This window comes from Trichosurus vulpecula, chromosome 3 (genome assembly GCF_011100635.1).
Source record: "Trichosurus vulpecula isolate mTriVul1 chromosome 3, mTriVul1.pri, whole genome shotgun sequence".
In the NCBI taxonomy this organism is placed as follows: Eukaryota; Metazoa; Chordata; class Mammalia; order Diprotodontia; family Phalangeridae; genus Trichosurus; species Trichosurus vulpecula.
The window spans coordinates 49,695,431-49,723,139 of NC_050575.1; the positions used below are offsets into that span (position 1 = coordinate 49,695,431).

Here is a 27,709-nt window from a genome sequence, read left to right on the forward strand (position 1 = left end):
TACTGTATAAGGCCATTATTTTCTCTTGTTGTATTATGCATCCTGAAGTAGCAGATGCTCAGGAGGGTGAGGGGTTTTTTCTCCTTTTTTATCAGAATTTTTTAAGTCATTCTCTTCTCAAATGTAATGATTTTATCTGATTCTATGAAGATACACTGTGTTCACCAAGTGAGAAAATATATGTGAACCATATATCCTTTCCTTTCAATCTACCATTGAAAAAACATATACTGGAAGGGTGACTATGGATGTCCTTATGAAACCAGAGGATAACACCATCAGCAATTTAAAAGGTCACATATACTTTATAATTATATATAATATACATATAGAATTATAAACTTCCCATCCTTCTGAGGTTCTTGGTAATTGATTCAGTTTTCCTTTGCAAGTGTAACTGTAGAAAAACTCTTCTACTGAGACAAGTAATGATGCCACTAGCAGATAAAGAATATCATAATTACTCCTGTGGAGTGGCAGGTTAGTTCTGTAAGAGAGAATGAAAGGGGATAGTGTTGGAGTATTCCATGAATGGTTATTTTCCTTTTCGTTTAACGTTGTTTTTCATTACTTCCCTACTCTTAGAAAATATTTTATGCTTATCTAAAACATTGTGTGCTTGAATTTGATTTTATTTACTGAAAACACACATTAGAGAACATCTATTTTGAAGAACCAACAGGTTTTTTTTACTGGACTGAGCAATCCTTGCGTTATTTGATTGATATGCTTGGTGGCGCTGTCGACCGAGAAGGAGACGAAAGGAAAATCCCAGAGCAAAACGTTCAGTCACATTGTCCTCATTCCTTTCTGAAAAGCAGCTGAGTCTGCAGGGCACTTTCAGGCTCTGCCTCAATCTTGACCTCTGCTATTGGAAAGTTATCGTAGCTGGAATCTAAGCAGTGCAGTCCTGTGCCCAGTCCGCAATATTTTCTGACTTGGAGCCACCACAACAGCAACTCTGTGTTTAGTCTTCAGTTGGTGTAGAGAGACAGTGATGGCGCCAGCGCCCCAGGAAATGATCAGGCAAGTTTTCTTCGTCTATATTTTTGTCTTTGCGGGGTTCCGCGTGGCGTGTGAAACCATTCGCTATTCTATAGCTGAAGAAATAGCGACCGGCTCCTTCGTGGCTAATTTTGCAAAGGACCTAGGGCTGGATGTGAAAGCTCTGCTTTCTCGGCAGGCTCGGCTGGTTGCGGGACATAACGGGGAGCATTTCTTATTGGACCTGAGGACAGGGGAACTGGTCACAAAAGACAGAATAGACCGGGAAGAAATGTGCGCCCAGATGGACGAGTGCATCATTGGTTTTGAATTATTATTGCAAAATCCGTTGAGGTTCTTCCGGGCTGAGGTGGCCATTTCTGATGTCAATGATCACTCGCCTCAGTTCCCAGAGGATGAATTCATTTTAAAAATCCCTGAATTGACTACCATTGGAACTCGCTTCCCCCTGGAAAGTGCCCAGGATTTAGACGTGGGGGAAAATACCCTCCAGAACTACACTCTCACTCCACAAAGGGAGCTCTTCGTTTTGCATACCCGGGAGGGCAGCGATGGTAGCAAGTACCCAGAGCTGCTCCTGGCAAAGACCCTGGACCGCGAGGAGGAACCAGAACTCGAGTTCGTACTCACCGCGGTGGATGGCGGAATCCCGCCCAGCTCGGGAACTGCCAAGATCCGTATAGTTGTCCTGGACGCAAATGACAATGCTCCAGTGTTCTCTCAGTCTCTGTACCGGGCTACTGTTGCAGAAAACAGTCCAGCAGGCGCTGTAGTGACTACTGTGTCTGCAGCTGACTCAGACCAAGGTAGTAATGGAGAAGTGACTTACACATTCAGTCAAAATGCTGGCAAAGGTCACCGTGCTTTCCAGATTGACCCTCTCACGGGGGAAATTCGAATCTCCAAACCTCTAGACTTCGAAATGACTGAGAAATATGAACTAAGTGTTCGAGCCACTGATGGAGGGGGGCTATCCTCGCATTGTAAAGTCCTCGTGGAGGTGGTGGATGTGAATGACAACCCCCCCTGAGGTGACAGTGACATCTCTTTCCACTCTACTCCCTGAAGACTCTTTACCTGGAACAGTGGTGGCTCTTTTTAGCGTCCGTGATTGGGACTCTGGCGACCACGGGAGAGCGTCTTGCTCCATTCCAGAAAACATCCCCTTCATCCTGAAACCAACTTTCAGCAATTACTATGAGCTAGTGACAGATGCAGCCTTGGATAGGGAAAGGGTTTCCAGCTATAACATAACAGTCACTGCCGTAGACTCGGGATCTCCTAGTCTCTCAGCTTGGGAGACTGTCACGGTGCAAATATTAGACATCAATGTTAACCTCCCTCTCTTCAACCAATCATCCTACACTACGTATGTAACTGAAAATAACAGTCCTTCCTTGATGATTGGAGGGGTAAATGCTACTGATTCAGATTCTGGGCAGAATGCTAAAGTGACATATTCTATCTGGCCTGAGAACAAAAATTCTCCCCATTCATTTCCGTCGATTCAGAAAATGGACATATCTACATTCTGAAGACTCTTGATTATGAAGAAATCAAAGACTTCAAAGTGACAGTGCAAGCATCAGATTCAGGGTCCCCTTCCTTAAGCACTAATGTCACAGTATATGTAGTCATTGCAGATGAAAATGACAATGCTCCAGTTATTTTATACCCTATGCAGAACCACTCTGCTTCCTACAGTGAACTGGTCCCCAGGAGGGCTGAAGAAGGTTACCTGGTTACTAAAGTGATGGCTGTGGATGAGGACTCAGGTCAGAATTCCTGGCTTTCCTACCAGTTGTTCAAGGCCACAGGCCCTGGGTTGTTCATTGTATGGTCCCATAATGGAGAAGTTCGAACTACGAGGTCCATCAATGACAGAGATGCTATCAAGCAGAAGCTCATTATCCTTGTAAAAGACAATGGCACCCCAATGCTCTCTACTCCTGCAGCTCTAGACATTCTTCTTGTAGATGGCTTTTCAGAAGCACACATGCATGTCCCAGATTCGACTGAAGAGGAGAAGCATGATAGTACATTAACTGTGTATTTGATTATTTCATTGGCTTCAATTTCCTTTCTCTTTCTAGTTTCTGCCATAATCTTTATAGTTCTCAAGGTGTATAAGAGGAAACAGCCGAAGGAGAGATCCCATTGCTCTGGTCATTTTGATGATGCCAATAATTTCCCAAGAAATTTGGTGAATGTTACTGGCACAGGGATTGTCTTTCAGACATACAAATATGACATGTGTTTAACAGATGGATCTGGTACTAGTGAATTCAAATTCCTCAAACCTATCATCCCCAGCCTCCCACCTCAGTTGGAGAACAGTGAAATGTTCCCTGTAGGGAATTAAAGCTTCTCCCAAGATTGATGCAGTGAAGAATGGAAAATAGTAAGACTTTGATCTTGATTTATGTGTTTTCCAGAGATGGGGAGAGAGGTATATAAAGATTTCTATATCATATAAGCTTGTCTCTATGTAGTCTTTATATCATTGCAATAATTGCTATTGATTATGGGTTCTCTTTTTTGAAAGAATGTTTTACTTTTGTAGAAGTATTTCCTAAGTGTACAATTTTGGGTTTTTTTTTAGAAACTAACATGCCTAATGGGCATATATGATTATCTCTAGCCCTTGGGCAAACAATGGGTGGTTATATTCTTTAACATTAGCGCACTACACAAAATGCCTAGAATGAATCACAGAAAGATTTTGAAATTTAGGAAAAAAAAGAAATGTTGAAAATAAATGTGTCAGAAATACCACAATGCTTCTTTTGAACTGTCTAGACTAATTGTCTCAAATGTTATATTCCCGAAGAGTTGGAAGATGTTTGAAGAAGTGGTTGTGGTTTTTAAATATTGATGTGTTCTATTAAAGATTTTACTTCCAATATGCTACATTGGTTCTTATATGTTATAAATCGAATCTATAGAGAAAAATTTGGAAGGCCCTTCAAATAAGAAGTGAAGGCTCATGCATAACATAAATTTCTAGTAGTGATATTAAGAATAATAATATCCACAAGATAGTAATACCATTTCTACCAACCTTACAAATTCTTCAACACTAGAATAATTTTAAATTCTTTTCCCTTTCATTCCACACCATTACCATATAATACTTATTTTCTTCTGCAGACTGTTTGTGAGTTGTTTCTTCATAACCCAGATGCATCATGTCTAGGCTACTACAAGATCTTCTAATTAGCCTTCCTACCTCTCCTTTTTTTAGTTTATGCTTGAAAATCTGTCCTCTACACAGATGAAATAGTCATCTCCAAGCACAGATTTAACAACGAAATTGCCTTTCTCAGAATCTAATTTTCCTCCCACTTGCCTTGTGAACCAAATTAATTTTTTTTTGTAGAAGGAAAACAGAAGAAAAGTAGCTACTGTGGCAAAGCTAATTTGCTGATGAATGTCTTAATGATGAATCCATATATATTAGAACCTTAGCATTTATCAACAAACATTATAAGCACCTATTCAGTACATTATGCTGTGCTTGCCACTAAGGAAGAAACAAGGATAAATATGATCAAATCTCTATCCTTAAGTAACTGTGTCTTGCCAAAGTGGGTAAGATACACACATATGACTCTATTCAATAATATAAACAGTATCACAAGATCAAAGTTGCAAAGCTGGAAGGGCCTTTGTAGGTAATTTTGTCCAACTTCCTCATTTTACAGATGAGGAAACTGAAATCCAGAGAGGTAAAGTGACTTTCCCAAAGTCGTTCAGGTTGTAAATAATAGAGCCATGCAAAAACAATGTGATATTCATAAGAGGAGTAAAAAGAGTTATGAGATCACATTAAGGGATGACCCTGAAGAACTGTACTGGCAAACTGAATATAACAATTTAGCTGATTTTCTTGTCTTTGTCGTGGCCTGCAGAGCCAGCAAAACATTTTTAAGAATAGCTGTTAAAGATTTCCATTAACCAGTGTCTAAGATATTATCATGCACATAGTAGGTATCATTATATGTATGTTTCCTTTAATTGGCATGAGCTTTGACATAAGCATCTGACTTTACTCCCCTTCTCACACACATCTTAGCTCATATTCCTCATCACTTGTTACCCCACTCCTCCCATCTCTAAGCCACTACAGCACTCTTGTGGAATATCATTATTTATTATCTTTGTCAAATCAAAACCTTTCCTTTCTAAAAACTGAGACCTTTATTGCTCAACCTACACATTGCTCCATTTCCTCCAGCAATCTTCAAGGGCCAAGTCAGGAAGCTCATTGCATGTGTAAAGAGTTTGGAGTGAGAAAGGCTGGAAATGGAGGATATCAATGTTACTTTAAAATCAGATACAGCATCTGAAGCATTGGGTGAAAGAATCGTCCATCCCTTCCAGACTAGAAATGTTCTGATTGTCTCACTTTGCATTTGACCACCTGATCCACCTGCTCCAAGTCCTCTTTAGTACAGTTTGGACTCAATTTAAGTTTGTGGCCTTCTCTCTCATTTTATTGTGGCCTACATCACTGGCTTTCTATTAAGTCCCTCCTGCTGTTGCTCTTGGTGGTTTCTGAACCATCTCATATAGGTTTATATATTCCATAATTGTCCCCTTCCCAAATGACTTTGTGATCAGCAAGCCCAATATTCCTCAGAATATAACTTTCTTAATACTTGTGTTTATGCCTTTATAACTCTAATTGATTGTATCTGTGTTTATTTGTCTATAATTTATGTTTGTATATTTTGGTTTTTTCTTTTTAAATGTTTTGTTGGTGTTCTTTTAAAAAATATTCTTGTCATTTCCTAATGACTCCTCATCTTGTCTCCATGGACCTGTTCTTCATAGCAAGTAATCCAATCAATCAAAACAAATCTACACACTGGCTGTCTGAAAATGTATTCCTCATTCCACACCTGTAGTCCAACATTTCTTTGCCAAGAGGGGGTAGGCATGTTTTACTATTATTTCTCTGAAGTTCTGACAACTGGACACTGTAGTGCAAGTTGCAAGTTCTAAAGTCTTTCCATGTTGTTTTCCTTTATTCTGTTTTGGTCATCATGTGAATTGTTTCCCTGGTTCTGCTTAGTTCAACCAAACATTTCTGTTTGAATACGACTTAGTGTCCTTAACCTTCTAAAATGTCTCTTTTGGTGGCATTACCTATATTTGTCTGGATGGAAGAAGAAGAAAAAGAACTAGCAAAATGTAATGATAAAAGTAATGGGTTTGATAGCAGAAGACCTGAATTCACATCTCAGTTCAACAATTTGTGATTTGTGTGACAGTGGGCATTACTTTACTTCTTGGGGCCTCAATTTCTGCACTTGTGAAGTGAGGAGGTCAGATCAGATGAAGTCTAGGTTTGCTTCCAGATCTAAGTCTATGAAAAATCCTATAATTCGACCAAACACCCTGAATACTATTACTTCTCTGTTCTTGAATAATAACATATCTTTTCTTTAAAATATAATGTAAGTATCAAATGTGATTGCCATCAGTTTTAGGGACTAATTCCTTTAATTCCATTCAGTGAACTCCAAAAGACAACTTAATTCGTGTTTTCCATGACAGAATGAACTTTCTAGTCTACTAGAATGCTCCAGTAGACAACTTTGCTATATGAGGGTAAGAACCATTAAAAGTCTGTGTTGGATCTAATATTCATTTATTAATATTTGTAATGAAATATGAAGGCCACTTCACACAGTGGTTAGAATGCTGGCTTTGGAGGCAGGAAAACTATTTTTTCAAATCCAGCCTCTGACATTGTATATGGGACCTTAGGCAACCACCATATGTCTCAGACAACTCCCTAGAACTTATCTGATAAATTATCATGAGAAATTGATTGTTTTCTGGGTTAGTGAAAAGAATCCCCGTAATGATGAAATCATAGATTCTATCAGAAATTCCACATATTGTGGGAGAAAACAGATTTACAAGAATAAATACGTCAATGACTACAAATCACACATTAAAATTACATTGAAGGAGTATAGAGTTTTCAAGTGGAAAGAATTAGTAAATGCAAAGCACAATCAGAGAATAGTGTACTGGTCAGCACTGCTTCCTGTTTTGATTTTCCCAGGTCTAGTACTGTGACTCTAACCTAAGGAATTGAAAATAAAGAAAACAATAAGATTTAACAATAAAAGTGGTCTCTTTTTTAACTTATTTAAATATTAAAGTTCAGTCATGTGAGTATGCTGAGGCTCTTCAAGTGGATCCTACTGGTAGCCTCTTATACAAAGGACACAGTGGAGCTGTGGGCGTGGAACATAAATGGTACTGTGACATCTTCCTAGCTTGAAGCAGTCTAGGCCAATGCTTTGATCAGTACTTAATTCTGATGTGTCAAGACAACAGTAATGCATTATGACACTTCTATAACACTCTTGACACAGACTGCAAATGGGATCAGAGTGAGCTTGAGGAGAAGAGACAGAGAAAGTACTATCTCTTGTTTTTCCTTCTCAATCAAGCAATCGATAAGCATTTATTAAGCACTTACTGTATGTCAGGCACTATGCTAACCTTCTGTATCTATTCTTTATGAGAATAGGGGATATACCTCCATTTTTAAGCGCATGCCACAGTTTTTTGAATGATGCAGGCTCTAACCTGATTGATTTCAGCTTCAGTTGACCTTTAAAAATGGTAGTCATGCCATAAATGATTCTCTTCTCCTCTTTGAGCATCTGGATTTCTTACTTGGGTGGGAAGTCCTGTTTGACTAACGTCAGGAGCGAGCAGAGTGATTACCAGAACTCGTGATAGTATTCAATTTGCCTAAATGCTCAGATGGCATTTAACTATTTTGCATGTTATAAATCTAACAAAAAAGAAGAGTGAACTCAGACATGTTCAATATTATCTTGCTAAATGAACATGCAGATCCCTCTGCTAATACCTCCCAAGGAATTTTCCCCCCATAAAAGTCCTTGGTCTTGGCCTCTTACTGTCTCATTAGCTTTTCTTATGATAGCCCATCCCCAAACAGACCAGGTCCAACTAATGAAAATAGTTTTGGTTCAAAAATAAACCTTGAGGGAATGAGCTGTTGTTGAGACTGTGTCATATATCTATAGTTTCCATTTAACATTAGTAAATCAGATTAGCTTAAGATCACAGGCAGTCAACTGCCCTTCTTTCAAGGCAAGGGACAAAATGCTATAAAGTATGCAACACCTTCCCTAAGTCTGACTTATTTATAGGTGCCAGTCTTCAGAAAAGTGTGGTGGTCCTTGATACTCTAATATTTGTATCCTAGTTCACCTTTCTGGTTACACTATATCTTTTATGGCCATGCTATATATGAATTTTTCATATTCTGAAGTTACATTACATTACTTAATTAGTCCTTCTTCTAGTCCCTGAGGGAATACTATTCTTTACTATTGGGGTTCTAGGCTTTCTTTAATTTTATGTTTTAAAAAATAGGGATAAGAACCAGACTGGTGGTTTTATTAGCATAGAGAACTCCTAGGTGTGGAAGCTCCCTCTACAAATGTAGGTCAACACCTTCTCTGCTCTTTAGAGTCTTAGGGAATTGTCTAGAGCACTGAGAAATGGAGTGAGTTGCCCAGGATCACACAGTGTGCACATTTCAAAAGCTGGAATGGAACTCAAGTATTCTTGGATTTGAGTCCAGTTCTCTATCCACCCTACCATGCTGTCTCTATGCTTAGATAGAAATAATGCAGAGATTGTATCCACTTCCATCACTAATGTGTCTGACTGATCTTTCCTTCTCCTGTCTCTGTCTTGCTACAATGGTCTTGCTCTCTCACTAAAAAACACCCTAAATGTTGTCTTCTGGTTCTAGTCTTTTTGAAAATATTCTATCAGACTCCTGCACTTTTTCACTTTGATCCACTATCTAGGATTCCTTATTGTATGGGCCCTCATTTCTTTAATCCCTTTTTTGTGTGTTTTAGTGACTTGTACTCATTCCTATCCCAGACTTTTCCAAAGGTCCTGCACCAATCTACCATCCTACTATGCCTTCCTGTTGATCCCCAGTACCATTTTAATAATCCTTAATATAATTATATTTTCTGATATTATCTCATTCAAGCTTTTATTGAACTTTTGATGATTTAGTACATGATGTTTCCATATCACCAAATAATTTTAGCTCCTTTTCTGGCAGGGGTTTTCCAAGCTTAATATTAAACTCACTGGAGAAATGGAGATTCCTTTCATATAGGAGTAAGGAAAGGAAAAGAAAATTATAATAGGCAGACCCAGAACTGATGTCTTATAGCCTTAAAAATAATTTTAAGAGGATGGAAACAGTATGTATAATTCAGTCTAATTATGTAGATGCAATTCATTTCAATTCGGTCCCAATGCAGAGATAAACTAATGACTGATAAGAAAGACAATATTTTGTTATGATTAAGGTGTACAGCCTGGATGCTATATTCAGATCAAAGGAGTACTTGATCTCCAACACGTTGGGAGGACCTTCTATGGAAGATCTGCAAGAAAACATGGCCAAGAATAACACAGGATGAAAATTTGTGTAGGGGTGAGGATAAACAGTGATGGATGATGGTGATGGAATTCCCATCGATGAAACAAACCATGAATACATAAAAGGATTGAAGTAGACAGATGATTCTTGGAGAATATGTCCTCTTACACTAAAGAAATAAGGTTCTCTGCTTTTACTTTATCTGGGTAAGTATTTTTTAAAATGCAAATAGGTATTTTTGAAGTATCAAATGCTACTGAATTCCAATTTCTTGCTAATAAAGATCTAAATCAACATAAGTCGAATTTCCCTAAGGAATGAGGGACTTGTAGTCAAATAATAACTTAATTTTCATTTTGACAATGGAAGCCACACTTTAAAAAAAAAAGAGAGAGAACAAGAACACAAAATATAGGAAAGCTGCTAGATTTTATTAGCCTTGGTGTGGGAAGGCCCAACATCAATTCAAATTGTAACTTATTTATTGAGAGAGAGAGAGAGAGAGAGAGAGAGAGAGAGAGAGACAGAGAGACAGAGAGACAGAGAGACAGAGAGACAGAGACAGACAGAGACAGAGACAGACATAGAGACAGAGACAGAGAGACAGAGAGAGTGTGTTGTCTGAGCTTTGGAGAGATTCAGTGACTTGTTCTGGGTCACACAGCTACCGTCAGAGGTAGAATTTTAGCCCAGACCTTGCCGTCTCCAAGCGCAGTATCCTAGCTACTTTATCCACTTTATTGTACTGTTGCATCAAAATAAAACAAATTAAAACAGAAAAAACAAACCCAGAAATACTACTTTAAAAGTTACCTGATTGGTAACAACCTCCCCCGCCCCATATAGAACTCTGTTCTACACCTCTCTAAAGCCCTTATCTGGTAATATTGTGTCTTATAGTTGTGGCATTTGTGTCTTACTAGCCTACCACTCTGAATTGGATGAAGCTAGAGATTTCAATGTTATCTAAGTTTTGCCGCGTTCACACACACCACTGGGCATTTAAATATTTTTGTATTCATGTTGAATGAGCGAAAGTAAGGACTAAAATTATCACCAGAAAATACAATTCATACAGTAATTTACTTAATGCCTTGCCATTATCAGTAAAGACTCTGGGTGCCGCTATTCTACCAAGGACTGAACACTCAGACACTAAGGGATATTCTCCAGAGTTATGCTGACAGAACAGGATTGCCCTTAAACAATACAAACTGAATGTGAAGGAGCAATCTTAATGACTGGAGTGGGCTCAGACTCTAATCCCAGAAATCAGCCCGCAGGGCATAAGAACGAAAACAAAAAAGGAAAAATAAAGGCATATCTTCAACAAAAACAGGAGGTGGCTCATCCTAAAGATGGCAATGGGAGTTCAACTGTTGCTTCGAGACTCCAGGGGGCAAGTCCTGCTTTGCTTCCTCTTGGGGACCCTGTGGGAGGCCGGGTCCGGGCAGATCCGCTACTCGGTTCCCGAGGAGATGGAGAAGGGCTCTTTTGTGGGCGATATCTCAAAGGATCTGGGGCTGGAGCCACAGGAACTGGCCAAGCGCGGAGCTCGCATTGTCTCGGGAGGTAAGAAGCAGCATTTCACTCTAAATTTACAAAACGGTCACTTATATGTCAGTGAGAAAATAGACAGAGAAAGCGTATGTGGACAAATCCTTCAGTGTCTGATGACTCTCCAGGTTCTCATGGAGGAGCCAGTAAAGCTAGTACATGCAGAAGTGGAAATCCTAGATATAAATGATAATTCGCCCACCTTCCCTGTGGAGGAAATTTTGTTAGAGATCGGAGAAATAACCACACCAGGGGCCCGCTTTCATCTCCAAGATGCGCAGGATCCCGACGTAGGTAGCAATTCTGTCCAGAATTACCTACTTGGCCGCAGAACACATTTCAGCCTCAATGTGCAGACGAAGGCTGGTGGTACCAAATATGCCGAGCTGGTACTAGAAAAAGCTCTGGACCGGGAGGAACAAGCCGAGCACCAGCTCCTCCTCATAGCGGCTGACGGCGGGGATCCGGCGAGAACCGGAGAAACCCTGATTCGGATCCGAGTGTTAGATGGGAATGACAATGCGCCCATGTTTCAGCGCTCTCTCTATGAGGTGAGCTTGCCTGAGGATGTGCAACCGGGCACAGTGGTAGTCAAGGTGCAGGCCACGGACCGTGACGAAGGTTCCAACGCCGAGATAACTTATTCGCTAATAAAGCTCTCTGAGGCCTCTTCCCTGCTGTTCCAAATTGGGTCCGCCAGTGGAGAGCTCAGAATAGCGGGAAGCCTGGATTTCGAGGCGGATCAGTTACATGAGCTAGAAGTGCAGGCGATAGACGGAGGAGGACTTTCTGCGTTGGCCCACATTCTACTGCGAGTGACAGATGTTAATGACAACCCCCCAGAAATCACCATCACTTCCCTCTTCAGTCCAGTCCCAGAAGACTCTCCACTTGGGACTATAATTGCCCTTTTTAACGTACATGACAGAGATTCTGGAGAAAACGGGCAGATCCGGTGCGAGATTTCCAGACAAGTTCCTTTCGAGATTTCCCGTTCATTTGATAACTATTATAGCTTGATATCCAGTGAAATCCTGGACAGGGAGCGAATTTCCCGCTATAATATCACTATCACTGCGGAAGACAGAGGGGATCCACCCTTAACGTCAAACCAAGTGATACAACTGCAGGTGTCAGATAAAAATGATAATCCCCCGGTATTCCACCAAAGTCACTATTTAGCTTATCTAATGGAAAACAATTCACCAGGAGCTACAATGTCTTCTCCCAAAGCGAGTGACGCAGACAGCGAAGAGAATGCCCGAGTCACTTACTCAATTACCAACGAGACTTTCCAGGGTTCTCCACTCTCTTTCTTTATTTCCATCAACTCTGAGACGGGTGTCCTCTATGCTTTGCGCTCCTTCGACTACGAACAATTCAGGGAGCTACAGTTGAGAGTGACAGCTAGAGACTCCGGCGACCCTCCTCTCAGCAGCAACGTGTCCCTGACTCTGTTCATCCTGGATCAGAATGACAACACCCCGCAAATCCTGTATCCTGCCTTCCCTACAGATGGTTCTAGTGGGATGGAGCTGGCTCCCCGCTCTGCCGAGCCAGGCTACCTGGTGACCAAGGTGGTGGCAGTGGACGCAGACTCTGGCCACAACTCCTGGCTGTCCTACCGTCTACTGAAGTCCACAGAGCCCGGGCTTTTCTCGGTGGGATTGTACACGGGTGAGATAACGACTACCCGGGCTTTCCTGGATAAAGACTCCCTCAAGCAAACTCTAGTAGTAGCTGTTATAGACAATGGGGAGCCTCCTCTCTCTGCCACTATCAGTGTTACAGTTGCAGTGGCTGACAGTATCCCTGAGATCCTTTCAGATCTCAGCAGCCTAGTGACCCCTGAATTTCCAAATGACTCCAATCTCACATTCTACCTGGTCATCGCGACAGCTACAGTCTCCTGCCTATTCTTTTCTTTCATTATCCTGTTACTGGCACTCCGCCTTCGAAGGTGGTATGTGGAGCTGGGATCAGTAAGTACACATCTGGAGGGTGTTCAAGCCTCCCACTTCCTAGGCAAAGATGGAGTACAAGCGTTTCTCCAGACTTACTCATCTGAGGTTTCCTGTACCATTGACTCTCGGAAGAGCCATTTAAAATTTTCAGCAAGTAATTCACAGGAATTTACTAGCAAGCAAGGATCTGACCAGAGAGAATCTGTTATGTCTTGGGACGCCTGCAATAAAGCAAAAGAAGAGCAAGCCTTCATTAAGGTGGGAATGTTCTTTTACAATTTTAATTTTTGGAATTTTAATGTATTAGCATGTTTTTCCATCAGTGTGAAAGTATTCCCTTATGAAGATGACGTGTTCCATAGATCGATGGATTTAATCGTAAAATAATTTAAATGGGGGCATGTGTGAAGAAGCCATGACAATAGTCTTCATTATGCCTGTTTCACTTGTCATGTCTCTGCTTTAGAAATTTAGTGTAGGGTGAAGGTAGTTTTAGATAGAAACAAATCTTTTACTTCTTTATGACACAAGATAAATGCAAAAAGGGAAAAAATCATTAAAGGAAAATTAAGAAGACAGGATTTGGCAAAGTTTGTTTTTAGGGTGAGAACCATCATCATCAACAATCATTTACTCAAGTACAACTATGATAACAATAATTGCAAGCATAGGTTTATAATTGTTTTGCATTTGCGATAGCATTTGGTGATCATTCTCTGAGGTAGATAATGTGCTATCAACCCCATAAATTCACATTTATATAGCATTTTAAAGTTTACAAAGCACTTTACACAAAACTGAGTGACGTCAGTAGTAGTGGGTAACATTGCTAATACTTTATAAATGGAAAAATAGAAGCCTACAACATTAAAATTTATATAGTTATACATCTAGTAAGTGGCAGAGACTGGATTCTGATTCCAGATCTTCAGATCTCATTGGGTACTCTCTACAAGAGGACTGCTAGGTACTGAGTATCCAGAAAGGTGTAAAGTATTACAACAATCATGTCCCAATAACATTCATTCTTCATACATGTAAGTTGGTTATAGGTCCCCATTCCTGACATATTCTGCATGCTGTGGTCTCTCAAAATCAGCAAGAGTCTTGAGATATTGAATACACTAATGTCCAAAAGGACACTACGGTCCACAATTTCATATTTGGAGGGTGCCCACTCAGTGTGATTGAAATTATCAGTGGAAGTATAGCTACCAACTTTAATGTGAAAAAGAGTATTATGGAGAGCCTCTTTCCTTTTTGTCACAAAATTATGACAAAGAATACTTAAATATATCTGGCAAAGGTGAGTTTTTTTATCTACAATTTTAGTATGTTTTAGTTTAAGGTGAAGAATAAGCCCCAGTGACAGGTAAGGATTTTTTTTTGGAAACAGTTGGCTTCCTATATTGGCAAGTTTGATAAGATGTCTGTCAAAAAGGCTGATTTCTTCTATTCACTCACCACCATACTGGTCTCAAGTTGCTAGGGTTATACCAGCCATTTTTTTTACTTAAATAATCTTTATTTCCTTCATGCTTTGGAGGGAGGCTGGTTGAAATCTCACATTTCACAGCAATGAAAAACACGGTTCCAGCCTGGCCAATGACAAAGACACCGATGGGGGGAGGAAGCAGAGAGTCAAAGATGGGGCCTACCCAGGGTCTCTCCAAGGACACCTGGGTGTGCTTGGGCCCTCCCTTGCTTGCCCTGATGCCCAGTGCTTAGGCTGAGGCAGGGTCCCTTCCCTCCCCTTTCTTACAGTGGCACAAAAAGCTACAGCTTGAGCTTGTCTGGGTGGGCAGCAAAGATGGAAGCGGCTGTAGTACCAGCTTTGGGCACCTGGCCTGTTCCTAGGACCTGAGCCAGGTCCTCAGCCTTCCCTTCCGCCCACCCCAGTGTACCACAATCAAGGATGGGCATAGAAGAGAAGGGACAAGTCTTTGGCTAGCCATGCAATGACAACAGCGATCTGGGGAGAAAGAATCCTGCCCAGGTTAACAACTGGTGAGGCTCCAGCCCTCATCCATGGTGCCCACAGCAGTCCCCTGGTCTTCTGACAAGACATCAACACACTTGCCAGGATGTTTAAGCAAGACCATGGTGGTGGCCAGGTCCTGGCTGACCTGGGTACCCACCTAGGCAGTGTCTGTAGGCATGGGACCAGTAGCATCTGTCCAGCTCTGAAAACTCAGCTCCCCAGCCATTAGATCCAACCCATCTTTGACTGTAGCCTTTATCAATGAGGAAACATGGTTCAGTACCAGAAAGTCTCAAGTGAATGGCCCACTGTCAGAATAGGAGAAACTGAAGGAGTTGAACTATGATCCAGTGACTTGAATACAAACTATCTTCACCTTCATTGTACTAACCAAAAACTATTACTGGCCTGATTAAGCTTAGACAATGAGCATTATAGACTTTCTTTAAGTTCAGTATTTCCTCCTTCTGTCTTTTTCTGCACATGGATTGCTGCACAAAAGCATGGGTTATTGAATGGGGCAAGTTTGGTGAAAGGTATCACATTTTCTTTATTTTTGACTGGAATAAGTTTCCTATGTCCAGGGGAGACCTCTTTCTCAAGAAGACTCACATATGAAGATCATACATTGAAAATAATAATTACAATAATTATTATTGTTATTATTATTAAGCTAACATTCTTACATAGCTCTTACAATGTGCCATGCACTGTGACAAGTGCTTTACAAATATTATTGTATTTGATCCTCCCAACAATTTTGAGAGGTAGATGCTGTTATGCCCATTTTACAGATGAGGAAACTGAGGCTAACAGCATTTAAGTGACTTGCTCAGGGTCAAGCTAGTAGTTATCTGAAGCCAGATTTGAATTCAGGTCTTCCTGTCTCCAGACCCAGTACTAATCCACTGCACCACATACCTGTTTAGACTGCAATATTTAAAATCAGTCTCAGGGTATATAACACTAAAGATATCCCAAGTATTGAAGGTTTAGAACACTCTAAGGTCTGTGTCAGAGATGAACAATTATTGTATCTCCTTGCTTTGGATAATTTGTTATTCATTCCATCCTATTGCTAAATACTACCTAGAAATCAAGGTCATTTGAAAAGATAAAGGTAGGAATGTTTTCAACAGGCAATTTAAATGAAAATCTGTAAAATGGGTGATGCCATTTTAAATATTCATTACTTATTTTATGGTTGTAATCTAAAGAATCAAATCAGTCACACAACATAGAAAAGATTATACATTTTGTGTTAAAGGAATTCATTAAATTCAGCAATTCTGATACATCGTTAAGAAATACATCTTCGGATCTCTGATTCTTCCATAGTGGTACACTTTCACATACACATATGGTGTTGTTCCATCATTAAATCATGTCCAACTCTTCATCATTTGAGCCACAGCACATCAATACTGTCCATGGAGTTTTCTTGGCAAAGATACTGGAGTGGTTTGTCATTTCCTTCTCCAGTGGATTAAGGCAAACAGAGGTTGAGTGACTTGCCCAGAGCCATACAACTAGCGAATGTCTGAGGCCCCAGATACTTGTTGACTAGCTCTAATATTCTGTGGTTCTAAGAAGTGTTATCTGACACAAATGATAATTTAATAAACCCATGGAATTTGCCAACTCAAGATGTTGAACCAGTTTAAAAATGTTAAGTGTATAAATAATTTAACCATGAATGGGGGCAGCTAGGTGGCAAAGTTGATAGAATGCCAGGCCTGGAGTCAGGAAGACTGATCTGCCTGAGTTCAAATCTGGCCTCAGAAAGTTACTAGCTATGTGACCCCGGGCAAGTCACTTAACCTTGTTTGCCTCAGTTTTCTCATCTGTAAAATGAGCTGGAGAAGGAAATGGCCAACAACTCCAGTATTTCTGGCAAGAAAACCCTAAATGGGGTCACAAAGAGTTGAGCATGAAGGAAAATGACTCAACAACAACAACAAAACCATGAATAATTTAGTCATGTGACACAGGGATGATTTCATAAAGGCCTCAATATTTTAAAGTAGATAAATCAACAAGTATTTATTTAGTGCCTACAATGTATTTAGCACTACAATATTCATTATGCTGAGTCCTGGGGATGCAAAGAGAAAAAGAAAAAGTCCCTGTCATCAAGGAGCATATATTTATCAAGGGAAAAATACATACACATATATGTAAATTCAAAATATATTAAAAGTAAATACAAGGTAATAGGAGAGGGCCATGAGCAGCTGGGGGGATCAAGAAAGGCCTTATGTAGGAAATGGGCCTTAAGCTCAAATTTGAAGAAAGCTATGGATTCTAAGAAGAGATGTAAGGAGGGAACATGTACATTTCAAGCAAGGGGGTGGGCACAGTCATGACATCAGAGATGGAATGTGATCTGGAGAAGGGGAGTAAGACTGGTTTGTCTGCATCCTAGAATGGGAGGGGAGTAAAGTTTAATAATCCTGAAAAAGAGGGTTGGATTCAGGTTGGCAGGATTAGAAAAGCCAAAAGAGTTTGTATTTGAATCCTGGAAACAATAAGGAGCCCCTGGAGCTTGTCAAGCATGGGAGTGACATAGTCAGACCTGTACTTTAGGACTATTACTTTGGCATCTGTGTGGAAGATGGATTGGAGAGGGGAGTGACTTGAGCTGAGAAGAAATATTAGGAAGTCTTTGCAGTAGTCTAAATGATGGGGGCCTGAACTAGGGTTGTGGCCATGTGATTAGAGGTCATAAATATTGGTTCTAGAGGATAGATAACGAAACACACTTCCATCTCAGTAGAAAGGTGGGGTTACTAAGGGTATCAGATATTTTTGGCTGTGTAGGACTTGCTCCTCAATTTGGCACTTGAACACAAAATCCCCAGGGGAGTAATTTCTACTCAGTTTCGAAGATACCATTTGGGTCTTTACTCCTAAAACTATATAATCCAAGAGACTCCACCAGTGTGCTTCCTTTTTTTCCTGGAGGCAATCTGAGTTAAGTGATTTGCCTAGGGTTGCACAGCTAGTAATTAAGTGTCAGAGGCCAAATTTTAACTCAGGTCCTCCTGACTCCAGGTCCAGTGCTCTATCCATTGCACCATCTAGCTGCCCCAGTGCTTACTTTTTTTTGGAGGGGGAAAGGCAGGAAAATTGGGGTTAAGTGACTTGCCCAAGGTCACAGGGCTAGTAAGTGCATCAAGTGTCTGTGATCGGATTTGAACTCAGGTCCTCTTGACTCCAGGGCTGGTCCTATACTCACTACGCCACCTAGCTGCCCCTCAGTGCTGACTTTTAATAGTCAACCAGCAGATACAATAACTTAAAGCAAAGGCATGTACTAAAGTGGCATATTAACTACAAACATTTCCATGCCCCACCCCAAACCTGTGCCATACCCTCCCACAAATGCACATAGTGTAGGTGAGAAGGCTGAGAACAAACTTAGAATGTAATTGTAGAGAGACAGGGTGGTAAGAGGTGTGGTCATGGCAACTCACCTTCAACATTGCAGGCTCCTGATATTCCTTCCCTTCATACAGTGTTCTTACATTGCTCCCCACTGGATACAGCATCTCTACTGCTCGGATAGATTCTCTAAGCCCTCTTGTCTCTAAAACTCCACTCTCAATTGCCAGGACTAATTCTCTCTTGAGTGCATCATTAGCATTCTTCTCTATTTTTCCTTTAAGCCACCTCCACTTTTTATCTCTGTCTCTCTGTCTCTTACTATCTCTCTGTATCTCTAGGATGAAGAGTCTCCCACTTGGCAAGCAGGAGAATAGGAGAATCCCACAAGGGCTAAGCCTAAAATAAACAGCTTCATGGTTTCTAACAAAATTGAAAGCATTACTAATATTTACTTTAGTATCCTCAAATCACTAATTTTAGCACTAGTGATGCAACCTCTATTAAGCCACCTGTATAGTGTATACATGTGTATATGTGTATGTGTATATGAGTATTAAATATGTATGATGACAAAGAAGCCTTTAAGGCAACACACATCCACATGTGAGCATTATGTATGTATTATAGGCATATATAACTATTACATGTATGTCCATGTAAATATAAGCATTAGCTTATATGGGTATATGTATATTTATATTATATACATATATGGATTGTATGTATATCCACACATGTATATATGTACATGTACATGTGTCTTGAAAAGAAGATCCTCTTCCTTGGCAGAATCGGGCTCTTCTGAAGGAAGTGTGCAAACATATATAGGCATGTATTCAGTGTTTTAAAAAAATGAATAGCACTTCCAACTCTCATTCTTTTTCAGTCATTACCAGTTTTAAAAGGGATGAATTATTTAGCCAAAATTATAATAAATAGCTTATTTTTAAACTCAGGTTTCTGAAATATTAAAAAGTCCTTAATGAAAGATACAATGCAAAAAGTTGTGAATACATTTTTATAAACATAGAACACTAAAATGACAATTTTAGTACAATTACAGATATAATACAATATTGTGAAAATATTTAATCAGTTAAGCTCTCAATCCAAAAACTACATCGGCATCATATATGGCAATCTCCATTTGACTTTCTTATCATTGATGTTGTCCAATCAGGAAAGAAATAACAGGGGTCCTGCAAAGCACTTTTATGGCATAATGAATAAATAATAGCTAACATTCACATAGCACTTACTCTGTGCTAAGCACTTTACAAATATTATCACATTTGATCCTCACTACAACCCTAGGAAGTAGTGCTACTTATTCATATTTTACAGATGAAGAAACTGAGGCAAACAGAGGCTAAATGACTTGCCCAGAGTCACAAAGCTTGTAAGTGGCTGAGGCCAGAATTGAACTCAGGTCTTCCTGAGTCCAGACCTGGTGCTCTATCCACCGTGCCACTTAACTGACTAGCTAGATAGGAAGGAGGACATGTTCCCAGATCATTGTTTGGGTTATTAGAGAGATCTGCAATTGCCTTGGTTAGTTATCCATTCTCTCCAAGTTCTTTGGAGTATTAATCAGCAAAATTTTGATAATATTTAAAATAGAGACTACACAGAAGCAACAGGACTGCAGGGCATGAGTCCTGCTTTGATTTCTCCTGGGCATACTGAGAGAATAGAACCATGCAGGTCTGCTATTCAGTGCCCAAGGAGATGGGGAGGACTCTGTCATGGTGATATCACCAGAGACTGTAGCTGGAGTCCCTTATTCTGGTAGAACATGGAGCCCACATTACCTCCCAAGGTAGGACCCAACATTTCACTCTTAAGGTTAAAATAATATTTTAGTTATGAATGAAAAGATTGCTGGAGACCAGATATGTGCAGATAACCCCCACTGTCTTTTGAATTTGCAAATTATGACTAAAATTCAATGAAGTTTTGCCACATAGAGGTATATATTCTGGACCTAAATGATAATGTTCCCAGGTTCCACAAAATGAAAATATATTAAGAGAGGCCCTGCCCTCAAGGAGTTTACATTCTAATGAAGAAAGACAACATATGAAGCTGAAAATGTGAGGCGGAATGGAGAGAAAAGGTACACATGCAAGAGTCAGGAGTGGAGCCTGGAGAAGAATTAAGAAGTGAATATGGCTATCCTGGGCCCTTCAGTTCTGACAGGAACTGGCCAATCAGAAGAAACCACAGGGGCAGAGGAATTTTCCAAGTTGAGAAATTTATGTAGGCATTATGCAGACAGAAGTCTGAAGAGTCATGAGCAGAGCCCAAAGAGCCCAGTGAAACAACATAACCAGGATCCCAATTTTATGTGGGAGAGACATGAGGTCCAAATGTGGAAATTAATTCCTCTCCACCCATCTCCCTAAATTATCAGCTCAGTACACCTCTTCTCACTGGAAATACACACATTGCCATGAAGAGGGTGAAATGTGGAGCTACTTTTGGAAAAGCATTTGGTGTTTGGATCAGTTGCAAGACTATACTCCATCTGATCTTTACTGCAAGGGGTGAAAGTAAGCCCCAGAGGTTTAGTAGTGAGAAAATCCATGTTTTTGTTCCAGATTCTAATGACAAAGCTCTTGTAATCAAACTTTAGTAAGCCTAAATTATGGAAAACTTGCCACCATTTCTGCAGTGTTGATGATGAAAGCTACCAAAGCTGATGGTGAATGTTCATATACAGAAATAATTGCTTCATAGGAGACACAGAAACATCATCAAAAATATTTTACATTGCATTTTCAAACTAGGAGCTTAAAAGTGACTGGAAAAATTGACTTCGGAGAATCTCAGATCTATGAATTTACCATTGAATTGGTTGACTATAGAGAATTGTCTGGCAAATTCAGCTCCTTCTAGAAATTGTAGATAAAATGATAACACTACTGATATTAAAATGGTTTCCTATTCCTCTCAGTCCCAGAAGTCATTAGGATAGTAACTACCCTCTTTAATATAGAGAATAAATATTCAGGCAGCAATGTTCAGGTTACCTGCTCCATCCCCAGTCACTTTTTAACCTAACTTCAGAAATCCTTTGACAACTATTACAGTTTAATTACTGACAGTGTTTTGGACAAAGAACTAATCTAAGAGTACAATATAACCGCAACAGCTACAGATCAGGGGAAACCCAGTCTCTCAGCAGCAAGTATAATATACTATATAATTCTGATAGGAGTGATAATGCACCTGTATTTCTGGAGAAGTCCTATGTGACCAAAGTCTCTGAAAATAATCCACAAGGAATATCCATTTTTGTTCTGTGAAGGCAACAGATCCTGAATGGGAATAAAATGCCTGCATCATAAACTCTATTATGATTGACAATCTACCCCCTGGATGTACCTCTGTATATACCTCATCAACTCAGAGATTAGTTTCTTGTATGTCCTACCTTCTTTTGATTATGAACAATTAAGGGAATTGAAATTGAGTGACAACCCAGGACTCTGAAGACCTCATTTCATTCACTGCTCAGAAATCCTCATCTACTTTGCCAAAGCAGTCATTGTATTCAGGTTTGCACTGTGTATCTAAAAGATAAAAATTACGAAAGAAAAAATGTTAAAGGGTTGTACTTAGTAAAATCTAAAATGCAATTACGAAGTCAATAGGAAAAAAAGAGCTAAATCTTAGTCCTAATGGATTCACTGGAGAATTTTATAAAACTTGTGAAGGAAAATTATTATCCGTACTTCATAAATTATTCTCAAAAAGTACCCTACAAGTATGCTTTTGTGAGACAAATATAATCCTATTAACTAAAAATAAAACACAAAGGAAAACTATAGCCTAATATCCTTAATTAATATTTATGCAAAAACTTCTAAACAAAATCTTGACAAATCGACTATAGCAATTTATCCGAGAAATTATTCATTATAACCAAGTGATATTTATATCAGTGATGCGAAGATGTTTCAACATTAGGAAAACAACATAATTAATCATATTAGAAACTGAAGCATACGAAACTACTTTTTCAATAGTTAAAAAGAAAAAGTCTTTACAAAGTACAGCACTCTTTTATTCTAAAAAGTTCTACAAAGTATAGGCATATAGAGACATTTTTTAAAATATCATTTAAAGCATCTGCCTAAAAACATTGCATCATATATAATAAAGACACACTAGAACTTTTTTCCAATACATATGGGAGTGAAGCAAGGATGATCACTCTCTCCAGTATTATTTGACATATTTCCGGAAATACTAGCAACAGCAGTGAGACAAAAGAAAAGATAAAAAAGATAATGATAAGTAAAAATAGGAGGTTAAACTAAACTTATTTGATGATGATATGATGGTATACTTGGAGAATCCTAGGGAATCAGCAAAGATACTGAGACAATTTGTACTTTCAACAAAATTGCAGGGTATAAAATAAACCCTTAAAAGGCAACAGTATTTTATATAATAATAGAAAAACTTAAAAAGCAAAAATAGAAAAGGACATTCCATTTCAAACAATTACAAAATGCATAAAATATCTGAGGATTGACCTAGCAAAGTGCAAAAAAAAAAAAAGATTTGTATAGATGAAATTGCAAGGTACTCCTTAAAAAAATAAACAACTTAAATAGTAGGTGAAATATGCAGTGCTCATGGCTAGACTGTGCCGATATGATAAAAATGACAATACTACTAAAGTTAATTTATATTTTAATGCCCTATCAAACTGTCAAGAAAATACTTTGTTTTATTTCTATTTTAAATGTTTTTAAATTTTATTTTCAGTTCCCTATTTTCTGCCTCCATCCAATTTCTTTTTGACCCAGATACCCATTATACATATGAAATAATTCAAAAATTAGCCATGTTTGGGGGGATGGGGGAGAGAGGGGATTAACAAGAGATATAAATGAAGAAAACTGCTTCAGTCTGCAATTTGAGTTCATCAGTTCTTTATAAGTGGATAGCATTTTTTCATCATGAGTCCTTTTAATTGTCATGGATCATAGAATAGCTAAGTCTTTCACAGTTGGTTATATTTACAATATTGCTGTTGCTATGCAAATTATTCTCCTGGTTCTGCTCACTTTGTTTAGCATCAGTTCACATAAGTCTTCTCAGGTTTTTCTGAAACATTCCCTTTCATTATTTCTAACAGCGCACTTGTATTCCATCTCAGTCTTATGCCACAACCTCTGAAATCATTCCCCAATTGATGGGCATCTCTTCAGTTTCCAATTCTTTGCTACCATAAAAAGAACCACTATAAATATTCGTGTACATATGGATCCTTCTCTTTTTTCTTTGAGTTCTTTTGGGTCACTCAGTAGTAGGAATGCTGAATCAAAGGGCATCCATAGTTTTATAGTCCTTTGGACATGGTTCCAAATTATTCTCCAGAATGGCCCAACAACAGTACATTAGTGTATCTATTTTTCTACACCCCTTCAGCATTTGTCATTTTCCTTCTCTGTCATGTTAGCCAATCTGATGGGTGTGCAGTGGGTATGTCAGAGCTGTTTTAATTTACATTTCTCTAATTATTAGTAATTTAGATCATTTTTCATATGGTTGTTTATAACTTTGGTTTCTTCTTATGAAAACTGCCTATGCATATCCTTTGACCATTTGTCTATTGGAGAGCAGCTCTTATTTTTATAAATTTGACTCATTTCCCTATATAGTTGAGAAATGAAACCTTTGTTGAAGAAAATTGCTGCAAATTTCCCTCCAGTTTCCTGCTTTGGGGATTAATTATTAACACTGTAAAAGCATATTAACCTTTCCATCTACTACCATGGTTTAGGTATCATTCCATTCAGCTATCTCTATGGCTTAACTTTCAGCGTCCCACATAGTGAGGACCTAAGGATTGGTAGTGACCCAGGGAGGTAGAGAAGGCAGGTGATAGAGGAGTATGCCAATACTACCACTCATTGACTGTCCTCTCTGTTTCCATATTCCACAGGCTACATGTAACCCTTTTGTTATTACTTCCTCCTCATTTTTCTAACCCAGGTACTTATGCTAACATGGACCCAAATGTGGAGAAGGGATAGAATGATTTGCCCAGAGGTTGCATCTTCCTAGAAATGGTTTCAGGTAGAAGTCTGGGATGTATGACTAATTGAGAAAATTTTTAAGCTTCTGAATTCTATAACTTTATAATTAATCAAATGTTGAACAGTCTATAGCCTGGCAGATGCAGTGAAATAAATAAATACCACGAGTGATCCAAAATATAGTAGCAGAATATTTAGGATCTCAACTTATCATTGCTGCCCTTCTTATTTTCAGAGAAATAAAAGAGAATTGGACCATGCTTTCCTATTGTCTAACTGAATTCAGCCAACCTTAATTGAAATGTCTGCTATGCTCAAGGCATTGTCTAGATTTGAGGTATGCAAAAACAAAAACTAAACAGTCTCTTTTCAAAAGGAACTCACAGAACTGCTGGGAGGTGAAACATGGACACATAAATACATGTTATATATAGATGTTACAAAGCTATTTCATAGACTATAAAGCACTAAAGGCCTAGTGTAGGGAATGGTACCTGAGCTGACTGGAAAGGAAGCTAGAGATTCTAAGTGGCAAATGAGGTGAAGGGGAAGAGCATTCTAGAGAAGGAATGCATTCCAGATGACACAAATGGATTTGTCAGTATTAAAACCCACTTTGCTCATGGATGAAGACTGATTTTGTGGGAAATGTGTCCTTTTCATTTACTATGCCCGACTCAGAGGACTTTTTTTAGCCACAAAATGTTTTAAAATATCCTTTAATGGCAAATATGTATAATGCATAATCACCCTTTCCCTCCACCGAACCCAAAAGAATTTACAACCTCTGAAATTCCTGAGAATAAAATTTTTCATCAAATTGTGGGTGTTTCTCTTACCACAGAATATTCTGATCTATAGTGTTATGATCAATTGTGCCTCCAAATTATCCAGGCCTTGCTAGATATTTATTGCTTCCCCAGCGCCTCAGCCTTTCTGAGTCTGCGCCTCTGGGCGCAGCTGTTGGCCCATGCCCAGCCAGACCTGGGCTGGAGCAGAAGACCCACTGTGCGTCATCGGGACGATTTACTGCGCATTCTCAGCGAACACCTAATAGAGGAAAGCTCCTACTCATACATTCGGCTTCTGCTCCTCGGATTCTGCCCCAGGACCCAAGGATTCGCCGTTTCTGAAGAAAGGAGCCTCTTTTCTTTGGCATGTAAGCTTACAGTCAAGTAAAGATTTGTAACGCAGCAGCTGGGAACTTCCAAAACGGCGACTGAAACGGGAGAGTGGTTGGACAGCAGCGCCGAGCATAGGGATAGGACAATGAGGCCCCAGGTAACTGTCCCTTTTAGAAGTTTTTGTTCTGCCGCGGGTTTTCCGAGCATGTCAGTTACTTCTTCCCGAGGAAATGGAGAAAGGTTCGGTGGTCGAGAACCTCGGAGGCCTGGGACTTGCCGGCTCAGAAGATCAGACTACTCTCCAGAGCTGAAAAGGAGTATTTTACTGTGAATTTAGAGAATGGGGCCTTTGTGTAAAGGAGAAATTAAATAGAGAGGAGATATGCGGGAAAATATCATCTTGCTTCTTAAATTTCGAAACAGTGGTAGGAAACCCGTTTTATATTTTCCACGTGAATGTGGAAATACAGAATACCAACGATTACTCTCCCTTTTTTGAATCAAAATGACAAGAATGTGGAAATAGAATCTGTAGAGTTCCTCTAGAACCAGCTGAAGATCAATATTCTAATATCAATTCAGTGGAAAGTTACCGTCTTGATCCTAATGAGTTTTTCTCCTTAGAGCAGCAGAAAGGTTCAGATGGCAGTAAACAGCGAGAATTAGTTATCGAAAAGTCTTTGGAGTGGGAAAAATAGAGTATCCATCATTTGGTCCTCACAGCGGTGGACCGGAGAGACCAAGCCCTAAACTGCACCGCTTACATCAGGATCACGGCGGTAGAAGCCAATGATAATCCCCTTGTCTTCAGCCAGGATGACTGCAGAGTCAGTCTGCAGGAGAACCTGCTCTTAGGATCCTCGGTGCTGGGTCTGATGGCCATGGACCTGGACAAAGGAGTCCATGGAAGAGTTTCATACCGCTTTAAAAGTGTTCAAGAGACTTCACAACCACTTTTTACTCTCGATATTATTACCGGAGAAATATTACTAAAAGGAAGATTAGATTTCAAACAGACTAAAACCTATGGGTTTAATATCCAAAGTAAAGATGATGGAGGTCAGGTGGCTCACTGTAAAGTTCTTATAGAAATCCTGTATGAGAATAATAACCTACTCCAAATCACCAATGTTCTGTGACCACGGAACAGTTATAGCTGTCATCAGTGTTCATGATGAGAATTCCAAAGAAAATGGCCAGCTGGTTTATTATTTGCAGGGACATTTCTCAGTGAAAAGTGTTCAATTCACTAACACCTACGGTAACAGAGAGTACTTTAGATGGAGAAGAGATCCCAGGTTATAAGAACAACATGACTGCCACAGATAAGGAAAAGCCTCCTCAGTCCTCCAGAAAAACTCTCGCCCTCTACATCCCTGACATAATGACAATCCCCGTGTTCCTCCAACCTTATTATGTTGTCTATGTCCCTGAGAACAATCGCTCTGGTCTCCATCACGTGTGTCTCATCCTCTAACCTAGACCTGAAGAGGAATCGTCGAGTGTCCTATTCCATCTTCAGCAGCGACCTGGCCCAGCTTATCATCTCATCTCAATGACCACAACCCGGACATCTTTGCGCAGCACTTCTTCGACTATGAACAGGCCCGTACCTTCCAACGGACTTCACAGGCCCACGATGCAGACTCTCCCTCACTCAGAGCCAATGTGCGAGTTTTCATTGTGAACCGTAGTGACAATGCCATGAACATCCTCTATCGGACCCCGGGGGTTAATGCCCTCTCTACAAGGTCCCTCCCTTGGCGAAGCCAGGAGACCAAGTGGTGGTGGTGGACTTAGACTGGGGTGGGGGGTGGGAATTCCTCACTGGCCTCCGGCGGGGGAGCTGCAGGTCATACATCCGGGACTCTTCAGCCTGGGGCTGCGAATGCGCGAGGTCAGGATCTCCAGGGCTTTGACTAACAGAGATGCAGCCGGGCACTGCCTTCTGTTCTCTGTGCAGGGCAGAGGCCAGCCCCCTCTGCCCACTACTGTGTGTCTGCACTTGGTTTTTGCCGACAGCCTGCAGGAGGCGCTGCCTGAGAAGAGAGGCGAGGCTTCAACTGCCTTGGACCCTCATTCGGAGCTGTAGTTTTACTTAGTTGTGGCACTGGCCCTAATCTCTGCGTTGTTTCTTGTCGCTGAGACAATGGCTATAGCCCAGA

General features: G+C 39.9%; 1 protein-coding gene and 1 pseudogene across 1 annotated transcript; both read left to right on the plus strand.

Moving 5' to 3' along the window:
- Positions 1–930: 930 nt before the first annotated feature.
- On the plus strand, positions 931–3,390 carry LOC118844478 (annotated as a pseudogene).
- A 7,443-nt stretch (positions 3,391–10,833) lies between these two features.
- LOC118842050 (protocadherin gamma-A10-like) lies at positions 10,834–27,636 on the plus strand. The gene is made up of 5 exons (XM_036749721.1): positions 10,834–13,254; positions 25,381–25,579; positions 26,268–26,414; positions 27,067–27,275; positions 27,508–27,636. Exons 1-5 carry the CDS (start codon positions 10,834–10,836, stop codon positions 27,634–27,636), a joined length of 3,105 nt encoding a protein of 1,034 aa, XP_036605616.1.
- The last annotated feature ends 73 nt before the right edge of the window (positions 27,637–27,709 follow it).